Genomic DNA, 17,622 nt, shown 5'->3' with positions numbered 1-17,622 from the left:
TAGAACTAAATAAAAAGTATTTTTATTATTCAATTTGCATTTATATCGCATTGGCAACTTTCGACATGGACATGTATTCAACAACGACGGGCCACATGTTGAACTGCGCTTGAAGCCTGATGTGGATTTTCAGGTCATATGAACTTTTCTCGTTATTTTTCCGAGTTCTATCGCCCGTTAAAGTTTTCCGATTAAAACCCGAGACAGCTTGAACATTTATTTATTTTAAAAATTTAATGATACATAAAAATACAAAATTTACATACAAAATAGCTGAACATTTGTCCTATAAAATAATAGAAAAATCATTGGCGTGCGCTTTTAGTTGCGGACGCGGAAGCGGTGATCAATTTCCCTTCTGTTGATTAGTATTTCTTCTTCATCGCAAGTTTTTTTTTCAGAACTTCGACCTACACCAAATGTCCTCTAGTACCTTTCAAATAAATGAGGAAATGTAAAACAAAATCAAACAAAAACAATATTACAAAAAGGTTATTCCATCCGAGTTCTGCACGATCTTGTAGAACAGCCCCTCCTTATCTGCTAATAGAGCACTGGGCGTGTCGAACTGCACAATTCTTCCCTCTTCGACGACCAAAATCTTATCGGCCGTTTGGAATGAATTCAAGCGATGGGCAATGGTCAAAACCGTACAATCGCTGAAATGATCCTTCATGGTCATCTGAAGCGATCGGTCTGTTTCTACGTCCATGTTGGCCGTGGCCTCGTCCAGCACCACTATCTTGTTTTTGCAGACCAACGCTCTGGCCAAGCACAAGAGTTGCCTTTGACCAGAGCTATAGTTTTTACCATGGTCCGTGATTGCCTGCTGCAAACTTGAAATCGAGCCCTTCATTTGAACCTTATCCAAGGCGTCCCAAATGGTACAATCTGGGTATCGATTCAAGGGGTCAATGTTAGATCTGATCGTGCCGCTGAACAGTATCGGATCTTGCGGGATTATTCCTATGTTAGACCTCAAGAATTCCAGAGGCAGACTTTTGATGTTAGATCCGTTTATGAAGATGCTTCCCTCGTAATCGTATAGTCGGAAAAGGGCTGAAATGATAGAAGTTTTTCCAGCCCCAGTACGGCCCACTATTCCAATTTTACTCTTCTCTTTGATTCTAAAGTTGATGTTCTTCAGCACCCTCTCCCCGGTGATTTCGTACGTTAAAGACACGTTTTCATATGAAATGTCCCCAGCAATGCATGGGGGCATCTGCGACAAGCCATGCGTTTTAGGTTTGAGGGAGGGATCAGATTTCACTTTATCTTCCTGCTCAGCATCGGCATACTCCAACACTCGTTCCACCGAAGTCATCGTGTTCTCCATTTCTGCAGCCTGTCTTATGGCCCATTGCAACATCCCGTGCAAACCCATTGCTTGGGACACTGCCAACATCACATCCCCTGCCTTAACACCTTCAGAAAAAATGGCAAATTTCATGACTATGCAGGCTAAAAATATGGGACACATGATGTCCAAGGAGAAGGCGAATATGCGCGTGCAGGACTGGCTCATGTAGTAGGCTGAAGTAAAGAGGTCCTGGTGCCTGTCGAACTCTTGCTGCAAAATTCTCTCTTCTTTGAAGGCGTGGACAGTGATCAGCCCTTCCAGGGAAGCGTTAATGTAGCCAATCATCGGGCTTCTGGCTGAAAATTATTTTCAAGTAAAATTCTGTTGAATTATGACGGGGACACCTTACTAGCAGCCTCCAGCCGCCTCAAGCTTCTTCCAGTGGGTAGGTAATATCTCTGTATGAAGAACAGTACAAGGAATAGACATGAAGAAGGAATCAAGAAATAGTAATTCACTGTGGCTATCAGAAACACCGTTGCGGTCACTGAGCAAAGGTTCTGCAATAATCGTCTTAGATCTTCCAAAAAGCAGAGAGCCAACGCTTACCCGGAATAATTCGTAAATAACAAAAGGAATTCTTTCGTCTATGGTGTGGAAATCCTTGGACACTCTGTTGATGATATTGCCAGTAAAGTGATGATCGAAGAAGGTCATGCGCGCGTGGAGCACCCCTGTCACCAAGACGTTGTGCAGTTTCCTTCCTGCCTTCGTGCAGAAATAGAAGTTGGAAAATGAGCGCACCAACGATAAAACCGCCCCAAGAAGAACCATTGAACAGTATAACTTTACCACCCAATTTCTTGCGTCTAGCAAGTCATGATATTCTTTGAGATCAGTACTATTGGTCCTGCTCAGATTCGCTACCACTGACTCTGTGTCCACCCTAAGGGATCAACAGAGTTGCACAGAACAAGAAAAGCAACCTGAACTAACCATTTACTAAGCAGCTTCTCCGAATATGCTAGAGCAGATTGGCATGACACAAACACTACAATAATGTATAGTAATACAACAATGCCTCCAGTGTACTTGTAATATGCGACGTAGTTCTTCCAAAGGACTCCTCCCTGTTTGTTTTCTTCGTGGTACAAGTTTCTTCTGGGTTCCGTGAATTCCTTATGCTGAAGCAAGGCGTCTTCTTCAGAAGATTCGTTATCATCATCGCTTTCTTCTGAATGGAACAGGTGATCTACAGGTTGAGAAGAATAGTGATGAAGATACTGTGATTGCGTTAGAAACTATAAGGATATCGGCTGCAGCATAAAACACAAATTGCTTTAAGGTCGCTGAGATAGAGGAGAATATAGAGCTCCATAGAGGAGAAGCATTGAGCAGTGTTTTTGTGCTCTTTTCACCCACTTAACAGCAACTGCTGTACCCTCATAAATACGATAGATTTCGATGTAGTGTGTATTGAAATTCGATATAGTATAGCACCTTGCTCAAACACGAACCTTCATCAATATAGTAAGTAATCCTTTTATCTAAGGAAGCCTGCTGTTGATCCAAATCCAACGTGCGCCCATTTTCCATGAACAAAACATTACCCGTGGATACTTGCTTGATGTTACTAAAATTGTTGCTAATTAAGATGACTAACTTGTTTTGCAACAAGCCATTGATGCACTCTTTAAACACGTGATTATTAACCTGAAATACATAAATAATAAAATTGATGTTAAGTAGCACAATCAACGCCCCAAACGTAGACGCAACATTGTTTTTTACAGTTTTGTGCCCTATATGTGGCAAATGAGACACTAATCCATGACGGTGAAAATAGGAACATGACATTTCTCTTTTTAGGTGCGCGAAAGTTACTTTTCTGCGCGCATTTGAGAGCGGATTTTTTCTAATTTAAACAACTTTCTTAATCGAAACCGGAGAGTAAATAGCTTTCTTTTCGTAACTAGTTACATAATGAAAACATGTATCAACGTTTTCTCTACCAGTAGCCACAATGGTTCTATAGACACAGAGCGTAGCGGAAAGGTCCACAAATTTGTTTCACGTGAAAAAAGTGGTTTCACCTTGTACAAGTTGGTTCAATCTTAACGTTTAGTAAAAAACAGCGCACCTAAAGATGATATAACATACAGAATGCCTCATTTAACATATCGTTTCGAGTTGTTACTATTTTTTATACAAGATGTTATTTAAATGCGTGGCGAAACTCCAAGGAGTGTTTCTTTAAGTGATTCTAAGACAAAAAGTTTATATTTATAAACAAAGGTCCGATAATGCTTCGTTTTCGACATATAGGGTGTCAAGCTTTTTTTTAATAATATATTTTTGAAAAAATCCTAAATAATAACAAGACGCAAACTAATATGACGGTGGAATTTGGTGATAGTTTTTAATGTAGTACAAAGGAAGGAATTTTTTAAGTTAGAAATTTTTTGTCTCCTTTTGCTAGTGATGTGCATAGGAGTAACGCCGGAAGTTAAAAAAAATCAAATAAAAAAAACTTAATTAAAAACTACACTTAAACAAATAGTACGTAATTTTTTTAGTAAAAAAACGTCTAACAATGAATAACACGAAACTTACAATAGTTACAGAAAATGTCTTCCTTCAACTTCAAGCAAGCATTAGCTTGTCTTAATATCGATTGCCGAACAAGTTGAAATATTCTCGGCATATATCTTATCTGATTACATGAATCTCGTATCCGTTGGATTAATTCTTCTTCAGTGTTGACCGGAGTTCTATAAACGAAGGATTTTACATGCCCCAAAGGAAAAAATCTAACGGATTTAAATCCGGTGACCTGGGTGGCCATGACTGTGCTTAATGCAAAAAAAAATTAAAAAGTCACTGGCGCATAAATAACAATAATAACCATAAATAACACTGCCAGATTTCATTAAAATTGTCTAAAGGATTATTAAGATTTTTACGAAAAAACGATTTTTTTAGAAAAGTTTGACCCCCTGTATCTTGAAAACAAAGTATTAGCGGACCTACGATATGTTTGTATAAACTTTTCGTCTTAGAATCACTCAAAAAATCACCCCTTGAAGGTTGACCACGTACTTAAATACATCTTGTATTACCGGCAATAGCTGGAATTATCCATAGAGCAACAGCAATTACCTATATTGATAAACTTTTAAAAAAACCCTAAATATCTAACCTATCATCGACCTCAAATCACCCTGTGTACTACACTTCAATAGGAACTTTCGCCACCATGAATCAGTAATTAATTTGCTAGAAGGGGCGGACAAACTGCAAAAAATAATGCTGCGTCCAATTTTTCTGTAGCTCATTGGTGCGGACTATGCGTCCATTTCTTCTAGGACATTGAGCATGACAGAATACTTACATGGCCGTCTACAGCAGACAAACAGTCGTCCAGCAAATAAATGTTGCTGTCCTTATAAACAGCCCTTGCAAGGCAAATGCGGGCTTGCTGCCCCTTGCTCAGGTTTATTCCCTTGTCCCCAACCACAGTATTGTCAAGGTTTTTGAAGTGGTTGAGATCGTAAGTCAGAGCACAAACACGCAGAACTTCTTGATAGCGCTGCTCGTCGTAGGGTTGTCCGAATAGAATATTTTGCCGGATTGTAGAAGGAAATACCCAGGGCTCCTCTGGGGCATAGGAAATAGAACCGTTCACCACCATTGTCCCATTGGAAATTGGGTACTCCTTCAGTATAGCCTTTAGCAAGACGCTTTTTCCACTGCCAATATTTCCGCTCACTATAACCAGTCCGCTACTGCTCACATCCAAAGAAACGCTCTTCAGAACTTCCTGTCCATGAATCGTCACTGAGACTTTTTCTAAATAAACTTTGGGTTCGATGGAGAGTTTTCTGTCGTAAACTAAAGGCACGAATTCAGGAGCATTCAAAAACTGATGAAAGCGCTTCATAGCAGCACAAAACTCAGCTAAGCTGCTGATTCCCATGGGAATCGAGACGGTGATGCAGGAGCGGAGAGAGTAAAAGGATTGAGACACAAAAGTTACAGTTTCGGCTGTTACAGTCTTGCCTACTAGGGTGTATGTGATGATCAGTAGGAAGACAGCCACGTTCATAGTTAAGGCCCCAAGAGTGACAATAATGGCCTTTAGGTAGTAGATGATTTTCAGCTTTTGGATCTCTTTCCTGTAACGTAGGAAAGTAAATTTGGTTCAAATAGTTTTAAGAAGGGAAACTCACACTCTGGCAGTACCGATAAGTTTCTCGAAAAAGCTCTCCCAAGTGTACATTTTTATGATTTTAATGGCGTTCAAGGTCTCCTTCACCAGCTGGATTCTTTGTTCAGAGCTCTTGGCCGCCACCAGCCGCGTCAAGGAAAACTTCCTTCCGCAATAAGCTGAACAGAACAAATGCTTCAAATTTCCTTATAAGGTGTGCTCTAATAAATCCCACGTACATTGCAAGGGAATCACTATAATGAAAAACCCAATCCCCACGAAAACCGAGGCTCCGATTCTCATGTAAATCATGTAGGTAACGAGCACCACCTGCAGCACTCCGACCCAGATATCGTTGAGGAAGATCATAACAGTATCGATGGAGTACACGTCTTTGGTGATCAAAGTCACCACTTTTCCCATGGAAAACTCCGAGGGAGCCCCAGCGCTGAGTTTCAGAGCCTTCCTATATATGAGACTGCACAAAGCTGTTCTCACTCGAAGAGAGAACTCCATTATCAGTTGCTGGTAGTTGTGGTTGTAAATGCAGCTAATCATGGTAATGCCTATGACAATGGAGGCATAACCGTAGGCTTGGGACTTGGTAATTGATGTCTGTCCTGGCGCGAAGTAAGCTACAAACTTTGAGATCGCCATGGGTTGCAGTAAGCTGTTGGAGTTTCTTCATTTGGCACCTGTTTCCTTCACTTTCCCATACTTACATCACGATAGACTTCATTATGAGCTGCATAACTCCTAAACCGAAATAGTATAAGCCGAACTTGCGGATTAAGCAACGCAGTATGGAAACTTCAACTCGTTCAGAGGTTCCGAGTCTACGACTCTTGGAGCCTTTCGATGTCAGGAGATATTCGACGGATTCATCATTAAGCGGCACGACTGCATTCAATTTCCGATTCCAGATTGTCTCCAATTCAGTACCCAATTTCTCGGACTCGAATTTCGGTAGTACTTTGTAGACGTCCTTCTCTTGAAGGTCCCTTTCGCAGCTCTTCTTCAAAATAGGCACTGTGAAGCTGAAAGAAATGAAACCTATAGGATCTTCTTCCATGTTATGAAATGAAAAAATGCGATTTTTGAAGAACTTAGGACGATAGTTTTTAAGTCGGATCAGTATTATTACCTACGTACAACGGCCTGTTTCATTGAGGCCAAACTCCTACAAACTGTACTCTATACAGTGTGGCGCAGCGAAAAATGTCCACTCGGGTTTTCTTTCTTATAAACAAATAAATGAAACGATGCTCGGACACGTAAACGTTAGTTTTCAGGACACATTTTTTACGTATTTCCACTTCCTCTGGTCCTACGCAAAGATGACTGTTACCCTTAAAATCTTAAATGGAAAAGGGGTGCGAGTGATGTCTTATTTTAAAAGGAATTGAATTTCCTTTATTAAGAAACTTACCTCATATTATTAGGTCGATAAATAAAATGTACAAAAAAAGAATAATAATAATATTTTGCAATTTCACTTGATCCTTCGAAAAACCTGCTATTATCAGTTTATTTCTCGCAAAGACGGATGGATTGGGAGAAGAGCTCATATTAAATGGCCTGCAAGATCTCCTGATTTGTCACTATTAGACTTGTTCCAGGCAGAATATTTGACATCTAAAGTTTATGTTACCAAACTCAATTCTTTAGAACATTTGTTGCCGCGAATAGTATACGAGTGACAACAAGTCTTCCCCGAAATACTGCATAATGTTCGCGAACAGTGCCTTTATAATTACATGGAAGTTGGACATGAAGATATTAAACATTTACTTCATTGACACAAGTGTCAAGAATTTTTACATTTCATTTCTTTACTGCTCACGAACGTTTCAATCAATTCCAACGAGGAAGGTTCCATAATAAAGGAGATCGAATTCCCTTTAAAATAAGATATCACTCACCCTTCATTCTGTTTAAGATAGTAAGGGTGACAGCTATGTCTTCCTAGGGGTTGAAGCTAGGGGGATGCAAACATGACCTTCCCTAAAAACTAAGGTTTGCGTGTCCGAGCATGTTTTCATTTATTCGCTTACAAGAAAAATATCTTGAGTGGAAACTTTTCGGTGCGCCTCTCTGTGTACCACTACAAGAGGAAAATTCGACGGATAGAAGAACTTTAACTGAAATCTCAATGAGAGAATTATGATTCACTCCCCGCTTTAAATGTAATTATATTAATATGGTCGTTTTGCAGAAAAATGCTTAAATGGAAAGAATCACTCTGTCTGCAAGCTCCTTGTTGAAGTATCTCGCCTCTAGCCCTGAGTATATTTTTGTTATCTCTTTTAGGAAATTTCCAATTATTCTCCTAATAGAGAATCTTTAAAGCTATTTTTGAGTAAAACACTCGTGTCTCAAATTTAATCAGTTTCTGATTTATAATTTTCTGAAGTAGTGAATTTGGAGCACGTCCGCATTGCTTTGTAAAAATTCGATTGTCGCCCTGGGTACTCCACCTCCAGGAAACCACTAGTTTTTCCTTTAATAGAGCATCTTCACAACTATTTATGGGCAAAAGACTCATATCTCCAATTTACTCAATTTGCGAGTTAGAAATTTTTGTAGTGGTCAATTTGGAGAATCTCTGCAAGTTCTTCTTCGTAAAGTCTGGACCCTCGCCCTGGGATCATTTCTACTATATCTGTGCTAGGAAGCTGAAAATTTTTCCCCTAATAGATAATCGCTAGAGTTATCGTTGAGTGAAGGACTCATGTCTCCAGCACACTGAGTTTATAGCTGACGATACCCGGCGCGAGTTTACGTTTAAATCCGGCTTATCGTCAACAACTACTTAGTACCTCTGATCGTACGCTAAGTTTGAATTTAAACTTTTATCAGCTTCGCTGGCTGAAGTGGCTGGAAAACAATAATAATGTACGCCATAACTTATTTTTAATCTTATCTAAAAAACGCCCAGCCCCCAAGGCAGGGTCCTACACTTTTTTGACCCATTACCATCAGTTGATTAAGTAATATTATCTTATGTCAAATACTTACTAAAAAAATATAATGGAGAATATTGAGGCCTCCTCACGAGGATTAGAGGCCTTCTGAGCCCTTTCTCCCTGGTCCATACCGCTCGTTTTCCACTACTACCGGATGGTTTTTTTACGCTCTTTCCACCATTTTCGCCCATCAACTAAATAATTTCGGCTTTTCCACAGATAAGTCCTCTGGCCAAATCTTATCACCTAATTAGATAAACTGCCTTCACACCTCTGAATTCCAAGGTTTTTTCATTTAATACCGATGATGTAATCAATGGTGTTTATCCTCCAGCGCTAAAAGGGTTTTGCAGCAGTTGAATAGAAATTTAATTTCCCAATAAATTCAGAAATTTGATTTTTATCTATTTTTAGTTTATCATCAGAGCTTTAGGTATAGCTAAGTAATTTCCAAGTCGTTTTGGCCATAAATAAAGCCAGAAAAATGCAGAACAGCAATTTTTGTTTTGCTTTTATCCATACCTGGTGATAGCAAGAGGTTGCAGCTAATGCTGGATGATCAACCACATACAGCAGGAATCTAGTTTATCAAGCTTATTAATGCATTTCCCACTGAATCGCTTATAACTGATTATACTGGTAGTTGTGGAACATTAAAAATTGGATCAAGAACTATAGAGGATGTATCATTGAAAACTTTGCACCCGACTAATTTTAAACTGCGATCAAAACATTAGAAATTGTCACAACACGTCGATTTTGTCTTCGAGTTGGGCACATTTTAGTGTTAAATGCAAAGTCTTCAACACAAACCACTTCGCGGAGGTGCATTCAACTTTGGAATCTCAAATGGCGCTCTAGGCCAAGCGACACCTTGTTGGAAAGGGTTTTTAATTCTGATTGCAAGCATTTAACATTTTTCTCAATTTTAGATCACTTGTTGCTGAGAAAAACATTTAAATAATGTTTAAAAATAAAAGACAATTTTGCATTAATTATCTAATTAATTGTTGAAAATACCCACCAGCCACTTTCATGCAATAATAAAAATGTTGTTCAATATTTTGAAGAACACTTAAGAATTTCGAGGATGATCAGCCTACATCCTTTAATAATAATAAGCCGCCTGAATTCTTCAAGAGACTGCGGCTGATTGGCATAAATTTCCGACTTCAATGCCCCTACAAAAAAAATTAGGAGTGTCAGATCAGGTGATCTAGGTGGCCACTTAATAAATCCGCGGCAACCTATCCATTAATTTGGAAAATTTCCATTAAGAAACTGGCGAACTAGAACGATAAAATGTATAGGTACCCCATCTTGCAGAAACCATACATTGTACCTTAAAATATTGTCATCATTTTCTATAATTTAAAAAAATCAAAAATAAGTAGCCATGAATGCAAACTTGATAAATTGAAAATGGAAAGATTTTACACATGGCCATCTCAAATCCCATTGTAATGTGCTCAGTTTGAACTTACTTTAAAATGTATGGATTAACTTAGTTTGTTATTTAACAAGTGATCTAAAATTGAAATGAAAAATACTTGCTTACAATCAGAATAAAAAACCCTTTCAAATGAAGTATCGCTCGACCTACAGTGCCATTTGAAATCCCAAAGTTGAATGCCCCCCACAAATGGGTTTGTTTTGGAGACTCTGCATTTAACATTAAAATTTGCCCTCCTCGAAAACAAAATCGATATGTCGCGGCAATTTCTAATATCTTGATCATAGTTCAAAGTAAGCCGGGTGCAAAGTTTTTAATGTTACACCTTATATATTTAAGTTGATTGCAGTACAGGGTGGCCCATTTTTGATAGGTTTCATAGGTATCGTAGAAACTACGCGCAAAAAGGTTTACGCAATAGTTTGCTACTTTTTCGTGAAACTGAGGATGCTGCTAACAAAACCTTTATAACAAATTACGTTTTTGAACTATAGGACGTTTTTGAAAAAATGCTATTTTGAAACTGCCTCGTATTTTCTTTACCTTCCAGCTTATCGAAACGGAAAAAGTGGATTCCTAGTTAAAGTAAAAAATCTTATGTTTTTTTGTAGTCTACTTACTAGAAATAATTTAAAAAGTGATAAATATTAATTTCGCCAACCAAATATAGAAAGAACCTTGTAATATTATACATTTTTTAAAATAAAATTACAAATAGAATTATTTTTTATGAAAAAATAAAAACGGTGTTCCATAAGAAAAAAAAACAACTTTAGTCAATAACTAAAAAACTTTAACATATAGAAAAAAATTGAGTACGTGTCTGGATCGCGGAAAATACTACGGATAATTATACGGATACGGATATTCTACAGAAATTAATTTCCTCCGTTTCGATAAGCGAGAAAATATAAAAATACGAGGGGGGAGCCAAAAATGACATTTTTCAAAATCACCCTGTAATTCAGGTTAGTTCAAGTTAATAGTAGTTCGAAAACGCAGCTAGCTATGAAAGTTTTGTCAGCAATATCATTTGTTTCACAAAAACGTAACACACTAACCATAAACCGTTTTGCGATATCTACAGTAATTTTCACGATACATGCAAAAACCATTAAAAATGGACCATCCTGTACATCGCCCGCAGTTGCGTGCATGATGTCCTCAATTAAACGTGCATGTGCTAACAACGAGGTTCTTTTATCTTTACTTACTGGACATGCGGAGGTTAACTTACCAGATTCGAATCACCACTGCAATTGCTTAAAAAACCTCATTATTTAATTTTATTCGTTCGCAGTCAACACACCATGTTTACACATTTTTTTTTTCCAAATATTTACAGAAAACTCGAGTTTCTGCTTTTGCGGTTTTAGCTACGCAGTCGAGGCCATCAAAATTATGTAAAAATATTGCTCGTAGGTTTTCTACTTGCAATCAAAGTTGATGCGTTTTTGGCGATACACCTCTTAATTGGAACCTAGAAGCCACTCAGTAATGTTAATATTCTTGTAATTACAACAATATGCGTATACGAGGGAGCTTCTCTGCCCAAAATCCGAGAAAAATCTTGCAAATCAGACGTAGCAATTTCCTATTCAGTGACCCCAATTAAGTAACTTGTGCAATTTTTGCTTGAATAAAATAATGATAATCAAAGACTTGTATTAAAATACTAAAATTCTCTATATTTAATTTAATACGCCCTCGTAGCTCCGGCTCCCCTAAATAATTCAAAATTGCTCCACGTTTCACTTATCGCAAGGTCCTGAATACAAAGTACCCAAAGTGAATGCACCAGGGGCTATAAAAGTACCGGCAAAGTTTCCTTCTTTTAGATAGTGCAGGAATGACGTTTTTCCTTGGAATTAGATATGCTTTGGTCGTAAGTAAATACATGTACGCTTCAGGGCTTTGCAAAGGAATTCACGATATTTACATACGCTTTATGTGTGTATACTTATGAGGTTGACGTATCAAACTAATCCAAACAACATTAAGTGCATGAATCAAGCGGGAAATACAGCTTCTAGACGCGGCAAAACCACGAACAATTTGTTTAAACAAAATTTACAAATAGGAGGTTCGCTAAGCATTAGATTCCGACGATAAGTCATGGCAACTAGAGAGAACGTTACCGATTTCAGTTTTAAACTAACAGTGGATAACAACGAAATAAGACAAATTTGTGAAAAAGCTTCATTTATAAAACACCTGTTAACAAATATACAGGAAATTAAACATTCAGGTTTTTTATAATATTTTTCGGACCAAAAAATGGACATTGTCTGACTCGGGAGACCCTATATGTGTATACTTTGGTGCTAAGCATTGTCAAAATTTTTTAATCAAAATTGCAATTTGTTGCAGTGGCTTTTCTTATGAAAATTAGTACTTCAAACGGTTCTAATAACGTGGAATACAGTCGCCCTACCATACAGCGTTGCCACTTTAAAATTCATACATAATGGACTTTCTCCCCTTTCGGCGCTTGCTGTATCGAAAGTGATATAACTTTAACTGTTCATTAGTGTCATCTGCGTCATAAAAATTGTTGTTTGTTTTGTTGTCATGATGAAAATTAATAAATTCCTGAACTTTACTATGAAGATTTGAAACTTTTAAAACTTCAAAATACAATAATCTTGACCTAAGAATACTCTCTACCTCATACTCTACAAGTCTCACATAAAACTTTAAATAAAACCATTGAGTAATCACCCGAAATGTCCATTAATGTAACGGTGACTGGAAACCCTGTAAGTATTAAAAGAGGCAAAATGATCACTTCAGGAGATCCCCAAGAAGCAAAGAAAGAATTCGACAAACGGAGATTGTTGAGACTGGAACAAGTTAGGCAACAGTCCAAAGAGCAGGCTGAGAAGGTCAGGAAAAAAGTGCAAAGGGAAAAGAAACGCCAGTTAGGGCAAATTGAGAAGGAGGGCAAGGAGCAACTGAAAAACTGGCAAAATCGAAAACTGCTCGAACTTCACAACCAATATCTGGACGCCCTTGATGAAATAGGAATAGGACACAAAGAAGCAGAGAAGTATGCGGATGAGAGTGAAATTCTGGAAAATCAAAGACTGAGAAATGAAGAAATTACCAAAGCTCGAGGCAAGTCAGCTGAAACTAAACTACAAGTCCAAAAGAATGAGCAAAGTTTTAAACAAGCTGTTCCACTACAGCAGAAAAAGCTTGTCAGAGACATTGAAAATACTAGAGCTGCTATGGTGTGCTCCATGAAGCGCAAGAGCCCTAAAAAGCATGAATTATCAAAGATCAAAAAGAACAAATCATCCAGTGCAGACATTAACATAAGTATTCCTGAAGATTCAGACTTTTGTGAGGCATCCAGCTCAGACTCCTCAAAGCATTTGCCAAATATTCAAGAGGAAACTACAGATAATGACAGTGAAGGATTTTGTGAATGTTCCTCAGACAGCTCCGAGGTTCCCCCAAAGGAAGTTGAAAAGAATTATAAAGATGCAGCTGAGGAGCGCAAGAGATTAATTGAAGATTTTAGAAATAAACCAAAATTAGCTGCAGAAGACACTAGAATCTCAGATAGAATAAAGCAGAGACGCTTCATGGCTACAGAACCAGATTTGTGTGATTTTTTTAATGACCCCATACCTCAGGTGTTTGAGACTTCAAAATTTGCAAAGGAGGACTCAGCATTTGTAATTAAAGCTCCAAAAGATCCCTTAGAACTTAGCAGCGAAGATTGCATTTGCACTAAGAAACTCACTAAATGCCCTTGCAAAGATAATAAAGTAAAATCAGCAGCAGTGCAAACAGACTTAACTGAGAAGAAAAGTTGCAAGTGTAGATTTAAGAGTCAGACCAAAACTGATTCTTCTATTGCAAACGAAGAACTAAGACAACAGCAAGATATTCCTGTTAAGCCACCAGTGATGTTGAAAGAAACAGGAATAACCCTTGGGAAAGTAACTGGAGGAGAGGAAAAAGTGAGGCATTATGATTATCAAAACAGGTTAGTAGGCAATTGGCAACTTCTTTCTATATTTAAAGGAAAAGACAATTGAACATACACAGTAGAGGTTATAAATGATTCATTATAGGTTCACTAGTGATAAACCATTTACATCACAAGTTGGACGGATAGGCTCTGAAAATATTGAAGTAATGTCTAATATAACATCAGAAAGAGAGCAAATGGAAAAAATAAAACAACGAGATAGAGAAGCCACAGAACGCGGCAATAAAGCCTTAGAAAGAGAAAGAGTACGTAGGGATTATGAAGAACTAATGAAGCAACTGCCAATGTTACAACGCAAGGAGCATATTTCACAGATTGGAAGTGATAAGCCAGAATATCACATGTCGGATGAGAGGCTAAAGGTAATGACTGGTTCTTTTATTATGAGATTCATTAAACATTTGAGATTGTATGCCACCGAATTTGAACCTCTTGCTAATATTCTGTTTTAAGGAGCGCGAGCAGGAACGTCAAAATAGACTAGAAAATGCCTATTTGCAAGCAATTCCCGACCTAAAACCGCGTGTTGTGACCATCCCTCGGCGTAATCCTGAAGAACCTAAATCAAATGAGCCGTTTAAAATTATCGATCGTAAGTAACTACCTTCTAATTTTATTTTCAAGACGTGCTTAATTACTTCAAAAAAATTGATTACACCTAAAATATCTTGTTGCATAATAAGAGAGTTTTTTCTCCATGTTTTTACAAATTAATTATCAATTATACTGATGCTATATTAATAAAAATAAATAATTAAAATATTAATTAATAAATTGTTTGAAAAATCGTATCTTTCTTATTTGACAACATTTACTATGGTGTACTTAATCATTCCCTAGAAATAAATATAAATCTATCTGTGTTTAGGTGACGATCCCAGATCATTGAAGTTGGGTAAATGGGATACGGACTTTCCTCCGAAAACCATGTTTTCGGCTGAAGAAGTCCAGGAAATTATTAAAGCGTTCACTGTTCAGAAACCGGAAGACAGTAAGGAGAAGTTGAAGCAATTATTGAAGAGCTTGAAACTTCAGAAGGAGCAGTTAATTAATGAAATTAAAGCGCTGCCCAAAGATGATAGTATCAATGCCTTACTGGGAGATTTACCTTCGTTTAGCGACGACAGGGAAGAGGAGAAACCTAAAAAAAGCAAAGAGAACAAAAGAAGAAGAGTGGAGGAAAATGATACTAGTAACACTTCTACGGATAGCAAGAAAAAGAAAGAGAAGCAAACTAAAATGCTAAAGCATAAAAAGGTGAAGAAGTCTAGATCAAAGGTGTTAATTCTGCAGAACACTAGCACTCAGACTACCCCAAAATCTACTAAAGAACAATCATCCTCCACTCTACTTAGGAGTGAAGTACCACAGAAAGAGTTTCAAGATATGAAAGTATGCTCAAAAACCCATATGCCTTGTGATTGTGATGCCAGATCTCCTTCAGAAGAAATTTGCAAGATTTTAATTAAGCTTGGAGAGGAAGACAAAGGGCCTAAAGTAGAGGTGTTGCCTGGGAAAGAGAAACTACCTCCTAAAAGTGAGAGTGCTGTTCAAGAAACTTTAAAAGATAAGCCAAAAAAAATGGATAAATCGCCAAGGAAGATTGAAAAAGTTCCAGAAAAAAAACCATTTAAAATATACGAAAAAGAAAACTGGGTTCCAAGCGAGAAAAAAGAGCATGTTGGGGAATCTACCACCAGCAAGAGCCGGGAGGCATCTTGGAAGGAGCAACTGAGCAAAAATTCCACAACAACTTCCAGTACTTCCTACTTCAGCCCTCCAGACTACACAAAGCCTGGTACCTCAGAATCCAGCTTTAGCTTTTACAATACGAGAAAAAAACCGCGACAAACCAACATACCTAACGATCAGCTACTAAACTACATCAAACGCTTACTGACCATGTCTAAGAATACCGTTGATGATCTAGGAGCATCCTCTAGTGATGTACAAACTCCTAGTCAAAGCGTCATCGAGATGGAAACAAATCACCCTTTGGCAGCAGTTGAAAACGTTCTTAAACAGGTCAACGATTTGACTCTTGAAGGGACGTTGGCCCCGCAAAATTCTTCCACGGAGACTTCGGGAAAATCCAACGTTGGCACAACTCCAGAGGCGGAGAAAATCACCACGGAGCTTTTGTCTCAGTACGCCAATGTAACTGATTCATGCATCAAGCGTATCGCCAATTTAGCCGCAATGATTGAACAGTTAAGGCGGGAGAAAATTCAAATGATCGAAAGCCCCCCGTTAATTAGTCCCATTTTTAGTGAGGATAAAGACAATAGCTCCACGAAATACTTTGAATTTCCCCCCACTGGGGACAAGTTAAAAGAGACGAGTTCAACTGTTAGCATGGACGAAGAGGAGCTAAATAAAAGGCTTCTGGAAATTGACATGAGTTTGGCGGAGAAGTTACGGGAATTCAGACAGGACCAAGTTCAATCTGAGGCTGAAGAACAACAGCCAGATCAAGAATTTGTTGATCGCCTGCAACGCCTCATACATCAGCAGGAACCTCAGAAAGACTTAAAACCTGGAAAACCTTTTGTGCAATTCCTTGTGGACATTCCTAAACTGCCGATTCTGGAACCAGAGCCTGAAGGTTATAACGAAACAAAACGGCGACCTCCTCCCTCCAAGGGCCTCATCACAGCCAAGAAATTTAACGGAAATATTTCCTTGATGCCTCATGAACTATCGACCATTGCAGAAGCCGACAGTCAATTATCAAATAAAGTAAGCCCCAATACTTCGAAGTTAAACATGAAGGAAGCTGTTGCAGAGGCTTTATTGCAGTCGGATTCCAGCAAATCGTTGACTTGCATCGAAAGCACTTGCACCAATATTGGCACCTCAATGTTGACCTCAAGTTCAAGCGGCAGCGACATGAAAAGCATTGAAACCATGTTGAAAAGTATCGGTATGGAGTGGGCCATTCCCACCTTACACAAAACGCAGGAGGCTTTAGCTTTGACCTCTAGTTCCAGTGATTTGAGCTTGAAGGAGAAGAAAAGCTCGAGAACGAGTGCCAGTGAAGCGAGTTTGAAAGAGTTTTTGAAGAAAAAACTAGAAAATAAAGTTTCTTCGAGTAGTTTGAATAAATCGGAGGCGAGTTCAGCAAGTTTCGTGCGAGATTGTTCAGAATTGTCGGCAATTCAGGCGACTTCCAGTGCGGAAAAGACGAAACAGCGCACTTCCACCCCGGTGATGTCGAGTAAAAGTACCATGAACCAATCTAAAGAGGAACAACAGCAGCTGTTTACCGGTGCTTCGGATATTTCCTCGGTGCGTAGCACCTCTGGAGAGCAGTCTAAACGGACCTTCAGGAGTTTGGGCGATGAATTGTCATTAAGTAAAAGTTCTCCGTCCGACTGACATAATTTAATTGTAATAGTTGATGTTAATCATGATCACTGTTTGTTGATAGTAATTTTATAAGTGTTGTAAATCTATTTCGTAATATACCAATATTTTTATAGTATCTATAATTTATGTGCCCTATGGCAGGATCGTTCTAAACAATTTTCTGTCTCTTTAATTTTATTCGGTAAACGATTCCATTCTCAACGTTTCACAGCCTAAACTGTAAAGAATGAGTGAAATCTACGATGGACTTTTAAAAATAAAAGACGTTAAGGATGTGACCGCACACACGGGGAAAGTTTTTTCCAATCACAATCTAAGAGCCTC

The 17,622-nt window shown here is 38.2% G+C and overlaps 2 protein-coding genes across 2 annotated transcripts; one reads left to right on the top strand and one right to left on the bottom strand.

The window, feature by feature from the left end:
* Window positions 1–249: 249 nt before the first annotated feature.
* Window positions 250–8,737, bottom strand: LOC136416962 (ATP-binding cassette sub-family C member 4-like). The gene is made up of 10 exons (XM_066402404.1): window positions 8,526–8,737; window positions 6,230–6,544; window positions 5,747–6,177; window positions 5,530–5,686; window positions 4,692–5,475; window positions 2,818–3,013; window positions 2,297–2,552; window positions 1,910–2,246; window positions 1,710–1,860; window positions 250–1,656 (listed from the first exon to the last, which is right to left on the bottom strand). The coding sequence occupies exons 1-10, from the start codon at window positions 8,600–8,602 to the stop codon at window positions 482–484; spliced, it is 3,879 nt and encodes a 1,292-aa protein (XP_066258501.1). The 5' UTR covers window positions 8,603–8,737; the 3' UTR covers window positions 250–481.
* A 3,735-nt stretch (window positions 8,738–12,472) lies between these two features.
* On the top strand, window positions 12,473–17,413 carry ana1 (anastral spindle 1). Its single transcript, XM_066402428.1, has 4 exons — window positions 12,473–13,923; window positions 14,012–14,291; window positions 14,383–14,521; window positions 14,798–17,413. Exons 1-4 carry the CDS (start codon window positions 12,653–12,655, stop codon window positions 17,305–17,307), a joined length of 4,200 nt encoding a protein of 1,399 aa, XP_066258525.1. The 5' UTR covers window positions 12,473–12,652; the 3' UTR covers window positions 17,308–17,413.
* The last annotated feature ends 209 nt before the right edge of the window (window positions 17,414–17,622 follow it).

The sequence above is a fragment of the Euwallacea similis genome, chromosome 26 (genome assembly GCF_039881205.1).
Source record: "Euwallacea similis isolate ESF13 chromosome 26, ESF131.1, whole genome shotgun sequence".
Taxonomy (NCBI): domain Eukaryota; kingdom Metazoa; phylum Arthropoda; class Insecta; order Coleoptera; family Curculionidae; genus Euwallacea; species Euwallacea similis.
This window is presented reverse-complemented; position numbering and strand designations above follow the sequence as displayed.